General features: G+C 50.6%; 1 protein-coding gene across 1 annotated transcript in view; it reads right to left on the bottom strand.

The window, feature by feature from the left end:
• Positions 1–1,800: 1,800 nt before the first annotated feature.
• Positions 1,801–6,402, bottom strand: part of Syne3 (spectrin repeat containing nuclear envelope family member 3) — an 80,032-nt gene continuing 75,430 nt past the window's right edge. The window contains exon 18 of the mRNA XM_055593097.1: positions 1,801–3,280. Coding sequence (XP_055449072.1) covers positions 3,068–3,280 — 213 coding nt within the window. The 3' untranslated portion in view covers positions 1,801–3,067. The remainder of the gene's footprint in view (positions 3,281–6,402) is intronic.

The following is a 6,402-nucleotide window of genomic DNA, read 5'->3' as shown; positions in this document are numbered from 1 at the left end:
TCCTGGCTCCATCCTGAATAGAGGAAGAAAGGTCCCCTCAGCCTCTCTTGCTATCAGTGATTCCTCAAAGAGGCACAGGCTAGCCTACAGGAAGCTAACTCTCCCTAACTCCAGTCCCAATGAAGCTGAGGGCAGAGCAGCCGCTCAGCAAAACTATTCCCAGACGCAACAGAGACTGCAGCTTGGTGGTACCGACCCGAAGCTCTCTCCTCCCAGTGTGGGCTCTGGGGTCTAATAATCCTGGATTCAGGTCTCACCTGGTGTAGGTGAGTGGCCTTATGTCTTTAAAAGCTTTGGTTTCTAGCTCACACTTAGGAGTGAAGAACTATCAGGCTTGAGTGAGGGTGGGCAGTGTGGGAATCAGTGAAATGCCAGCCCTTCGGCTCCAGTTCCCCACAGAACAACATCACCTGTCTAGTGGACAACCCCTCTGCCCTTCTAGACAGCCCCTCCAGGCTTCCTCCTCACCTCTGTCCTGACCACTAACTCCACTTACTCCCTCTGTGGCACAAGAATATCCTCTACTCCTGCGAGCACTGTTCTGCCCTTAGAGAACAGATGAGGCAAAAAGGGCAGAAAGGGGGCACAGGTTAGGGGACCAATGGCATTGATAGTGCTTGCTTGGATCATCACACATACACAACCATGGGCTGAACTATGATGGTTACATACGAGCACTGTCTGCAGGACAGAGGAGCAATAACACACACACATACATGCACACACATACCAACGAACTCTGATACTTCTCTCCAGGGACACCTCCCAACTCTTATGGTAATTGGCTAGGACACAGCATCACAGTAGTAGGCATTTATACCTACTTTAAGCGAAAGAAGTTACGTCTGACAAGCACCCAGAAATGGCTAGCATGTCAGATTCCAGCTCTATTCATATGAGAGTAATAAAAATATCAGTCCCCTCTGTTAAAAGTTATGCAGACAAACAATCCACAGCGTCATTATTGTTGATGGTTAAAAATACAGCTATGTTCCCACCCCACCCACTGCCAACCCATGTATTGCAGCTTTACCCTCCTCAGCATTTATCACGAGACACGACCGCATTCATAGTAAACAGCTCTCTCTCTCTTCTGTCTCTTTCTCTTTTTTCTTTTTCTCTCATGAGTTCTGGCTATAGAACCAGGACTCACACCTGTTGAACAGGCACTCTATCACTGTGCCATGCGGTAGCCCTGTTTGTTCTTCCTGGGAAGGAAAATGTGTAGAGGCTGGGCTATAATGAACAGGGTATCACCTGGAGACTGTGGCGACCCGCCCATTTCTGGCTTTATACGTTCTTGCTGTGCAGCCATGGGGCAGTTACTTCCCCTTGATAGGCCTCAGGCTTCTCGCCTTTGAAGTGGGAAAGTGTTTGTGTTGATATCCCTTGCCACGGTTCTGACCAAATGGTGAACCAATGGTCTTGGCAATCATCAGGGTTCGGTTACCTGGGTCTAACTGAGGTCAGGGTTCACCAGCCCCTGACTTCCTAGCAAAGTGGCTGGATTCAGGAAAGGCCTTGTGTCTGGGGCTCAGATGGAACCACGGTCATGAGCCCCTGAGTGCTTCTTTCCTAGGTACTGTGTTAAGATGAAGGCTACACATGGTGAGGCCTGACACCAGATTGGGGGTTGGGAGAGTCGGTGTATGTGTGTGACCTTGGAGTCCAGTCCCTTGTAGGGCCTCAGTATTCACTGTGTTTAAAGTGCCTCTCTGAGTCTGTAACACTGTGGTTGTGTACCTTATGACCAGGCCTGAGGACACCCCCACCTAACAGACAAATTCCATCTCTAAAAAAGGAGGTGTTAAGTATTTTCTAAAAGTTAAAAAGAAAAAAAAAAAAAACGGTATCAGTTTAGAGCAAACCTAATCCAGTTTTAAAGCACTTAGGAATCATCCCAGAATTCCCCGGTCATGTCTCCAGTCATGGGCATAGCCTGGGAGTCACCCAGATGCCTCCCTTGTGTGCCTGGAGCTCACCTTGCCCGCTCCTGCCTAGGGCTAGACTGTGATCCCCAGGCTCACAGGGGAAGAAGACAGGACCTGCCCAGCCCTGAGACCCAGCAGTCTGCACAGTCCCTTCTTGGGAGGAAAGAGAGACCCCTGCAGGTGGGCTGAGTCTCTCCTCTCTGCCTTGGGAGGGTCCTTGATCCCTGGTGTGGTGGGCAGGTGTCCCACCCTGCCCTCAGCTGACACCCTAGCCTGTAGACAGTCCAACAGTGATGGCACAGGCCTCCCGGGGCAGTTACAGGCTGCTGCAATGTGCTTCGCCCATGTGCGTAAGAAGAAAAAGCCAAATTCATCTCCTTTTTCTTTCTCCTGGAGAAAACACACAAACGAAACCCCAGCCACTTCCTGAAGACAGGAGGTCATGGTCACGGTCACAGGCATTCCTTGCTGGTCTGTGTTACCAGTGGCTCCCGCATGGGGCTGGGGCCCTAAGTGTCATCACTCTGTGGAGCTCAGCCGTGTCCTGTTTTTACAGTTCTGTTGCTCCCTCGGTGTCCCTCTGTCACTTGTCCCGTCTCACTGCTCTGGCTGTGCCTGTGCCTGGCCATCACTGCTTCTCTTTATCTAGCCCCCAACCCACGAGCCACATACACAAGAGTCCCGGGGCTCCAATTCTGTTCTGTTGTGCTCATCGCTCAAAGGCTTCTTCACTAACATCTGAATTTCTGGGTGACAGGTTGACATAAAAGTAATACATGATTTTTCCTGTCCTCCAGGGATGACACGACGTTAAGGCACAAGTGTCAAGAATCCCATTAGAGAAACACACTGCTGGGACTCCCCTAGGCACAAAGAGACATCGTGTCTGGAGTCATCTACCCTCAGCATGTACATACACGGCATATAAAAATTCTGTACATATTCCCTAACCACGCGAAGCACATACTTAGTATAAATAGACAGAAATGACGTCATAGAAAAAGCAGGTTTGTTCTGGGAACAGATGCAGCATTTGGATCGAGGCTTCTCTGGGGCGTCTGGTCAGCTTCCACCCAGCTTCCCCCAGCAGCCGGCCTCAGAGGGACTGCGGAAGGTCACCTGTGTGTCCCAGTGGGCTAGGTGGGTGGGGGGCCGCTGTAACGAAGCATGAGTGCGAAGGAGCGGGCGAAGTTGTTGGCCAGGGCACAGCTGCGTTCCTCTACGCCGGCCGGCAGCAAGAAGAACAGCAGCAGAAAGAGCAGGAGCAGCAGCTGCAGTGGCAGCGCCACTCGGCAAGCTCTCTGCAGAAGAGAGCAGGGACTCCTCCTCGGCTTCTGCTGCCGCAGACTCTGTGAACCAACACAAGACACACCGTGAGGGAAGAGGCTCAGGTGGAGTGGGGCAGGAGGACATGCTGGATAAACCATGTGACCACAATGCACCGTGAAGACGGGTGGGATGCTTGGTCCTGAGTGTCCACCTAGAATCACCATGGAAACACAGCTCTGAACCTGTCTATGAGGGAATTCTAGACTGGGTTGAGGTGCCAGACCCAACCTAACAGTGGGTGGCAGCGTCTCATGGGCTGCGATCTTGGGATGAAGAAAAAGGAGAAGTGATCTGAGTGCCAGAACCCATCTCTCTCTGCTTCAGGACGATAGACACAGAGTGACCAGGCACCATGACTTCCCCATGGTGGACAGTACCTCCGAATCCTTCCTTGAGCTGTTTGGTCAGGTTTTATGTCACAGCAGCAAGACAACAAAGACATGCAGTAAGCTTTGCCAGTCACAAAGGTCTCAGCAGTTTCCTTAAACCACTCAAGGATTTGAAAGAAAGAAGTAGAATAATAATAGAACAGCATCGGCCAGGGATGACAGAACCCTTGCCTGGTGGACCCGCAGCCCCCAACTTACAATGGTTTGACTTAGAAAAACATACTCTATGGAAACCCCACTTCAGGTTTCAAATTCTGATCTCTTCCTGGGCTACATCGGCCCTTGTGCTCCAATGCCCTGTGGATATGCTCAGCAGCAGGAGAGAGCAACTCCCGCTCCGCCAGCTTTACAGTCACAAAAGGTATGTGGGTAGCCATCTACCGGCCACTATGTGTCTGAGCTGGGACCCATATTAGACAGCTGAGGCCCAGGGTGCCTTGTGGTTATCTTTAGCCATGGTTTCCTGAGATCTACCATGTAGGGTGATGAAGAGAGCCTGGGCTTTGCAGTGTTGATGGAAGTTGGGCCTGTGTGTGACCTCAGGCTACTGGCTCTCCCATAGCCTTAGTTTTGTTTTGTTTTTTTTCCTCTGTAAAATGAGCAGAGGACAATGAGCCTCCCAGAGCAGTTGAAAACATTCAGAAGCTCACGGCCTAGGTGAGGTTTGAACGTAAGGCCTTGGGTGGCATGTGTGTGTGCGTGTGTCTCTGTGTGGGCATATGTCCACACGTGGATGTTTGTCCAAGTAGGAGGCAGACTCTCCAGAATCGACAGAGGGGCAGCTATAGGCATGCCCTGAAGTCCTGCAGGCCCTACATGTAAATGCAAACACAGCTGGACCTTCAAAGCCAGTTTAGAGGAAATGAGGGACGGGATGAGTGGAAGTAGGAGGCATGCTATGTCACATTCTACTCAGTCTTTTTCAAAATGTTCTTTGCATGGTAGGTGTGTATGCGGGATGTGTGTGTGTGCGGGTGGTTTGTATGTAAGGTAGGGGCATCTGCTGGCCCTTGTAGGATGTATCTCTCTCAGTTTCTTTTCCACCTTTCTGTTTTGTTTTGTCTCTCGCTAGATCTCTGGTTATAGCTTGAGCTTGTTATCAGGACCCCAGGATCTGCCTGCCCCTGCCCCTATCCCTAGGGTGGAGGTTCAGGTATCAGCTGTTTTCAGCTTTGATATGGATGTCAGGGATCTGAACTCGGATCCCAGAAGTAGCCTATTAATTTTTTTAAAAAGCCTATTAATTTTAACAAGGAGGGGTAGATATGAGGGGCTTGGATGGAGGAAAGGGGAGAAATGTCATCATATTACACTGTCAGAAGTTAAGGTAAAATAAAATAGGACTGTTTTAAGCAGTCAAATTTAAATATACGCTGCATTGTATTTTGTCAACTCTTGGGATCATCATTTCACTGGGGTAATTGGGGAAATAGAAAGAGAGAAGCCGGAACAGATTCAAGAGTCAGGGCAGCCTCTAGAGGAGATATGGTCACAGCTCCCATAGCTCAGGCCAGAGAAGTCCACCCCCAGTGTACTCACTGCCTGACTGACTAGGCAGTTACAAGCTCCCTGGCTGAGTTTCTGAGAAGTGGGGTGGGGTGGGGGCAGGGGAGGCTAAGAGATGGGAGGGGCTGGGATCAAATTGAAGCAATCCATTGGGATATCAGAAGTCAACCTCAAGTTTCAAAACCTGCCTATGGGTGGAAAGGAAGGTGGCATCAAGCATGGTTTGAGGTCAGTCTGGGTCAGAGACCGTGTGGCCGAGCAGAGCCCGGCCAGTCTATCAAGCTGGGGCCAGGAAAGAGGCAGACTTGAGCTGTTGCCTGCGCTCTGTGCGGGTGACTCAGACAGTTCACTACCATCGCCCTGCCCCAGCCCCCAAATGGCCTTGCTGTCCAGGGGACACGGGAGGAAGAGAGGCTGTGGAGAGTGTTTAAGAGCAGGCATGTGAGATTTATTTTTCAGCCTCAGCTGTGACAGCTATTCTTTAGTTATGGGAAGCCGACCAACGCCTTCTGAGGTTTGATATCACAGTATCCCTACAAACCCAGGCACCTGCTCAGGGGCAACTGTCATATAACTACTGGTGCTGTGGCCCAGGAGGCAGAGTGCTCACCCCGCATGCGTGAAGCCCTGGGTTTGACCCCCAGCACTGGGTAGACTGGGTATGGTAGTCCACACCTGTAACACCAGCACTCAGGACGTAGAGGCAAGTTCATCCTCACAGACATAAAGGAATTTGGGGCTAGCCTGGGCTATGGCAGACTCTGTGGGAAGAGAGGGAGGAAGAAGAGGAAGTGAAGGAGAAAACCCCACATAACACTATGGATGTGGATGGGCTGTGCCTTCCGTGGGGATGAGGGAGCAAGGATCATGACCCCACAGAAAGAGGGGCCAGGACACTCCACATCTGGCTGAGAGGAGGGAACAAAAAGGGACTGCCTCTGACATAATCTGATTGGCCTGCTCTTTGATCACTTCCCCCTGGGGGGGGGAGCAGCCTTACCAGGCCACAGTAGAGGACAATGCAGCCACTTTTGATGAGAACTGATAGACTAAGATCAGAAAGAAGGAGAGAAGGACCTCCCCTATCAGTGGACTTGGGGAGTGGCATGCATGCAGAAAGGGGAGGGAGGGTGGGATTGGCAGGGGAGGAGGGAGGGGCTTATGGGGGGATACAATAATGAATAAAGTGTAATTAATAAAAAATAAATAAAAGATTTAAAAAAAAAAAAAAAAAAAAAAAAAAAAAA

The sequence above is a fragment of the Psammomys obesus genome, unplaced genomic scaffold (assembly GCF_907164565.1).
Source record: "Psammomys obesus unplaced genomic scaffold, mPsaObe1.curated_primary_1811, whole genome shotgun sequence".
Taxonomy (NCBI): domain Eukaryota; kingdom Metazoa; phylum Chordata; class Mammalia; order Rodentia; family Muridae; genus Psammomys; species Psammomys obesus.
Note: the sequence above shows the minus strand (reverse complement) of the source record. Positions and strands in the feature narration are given on the sequence as shown.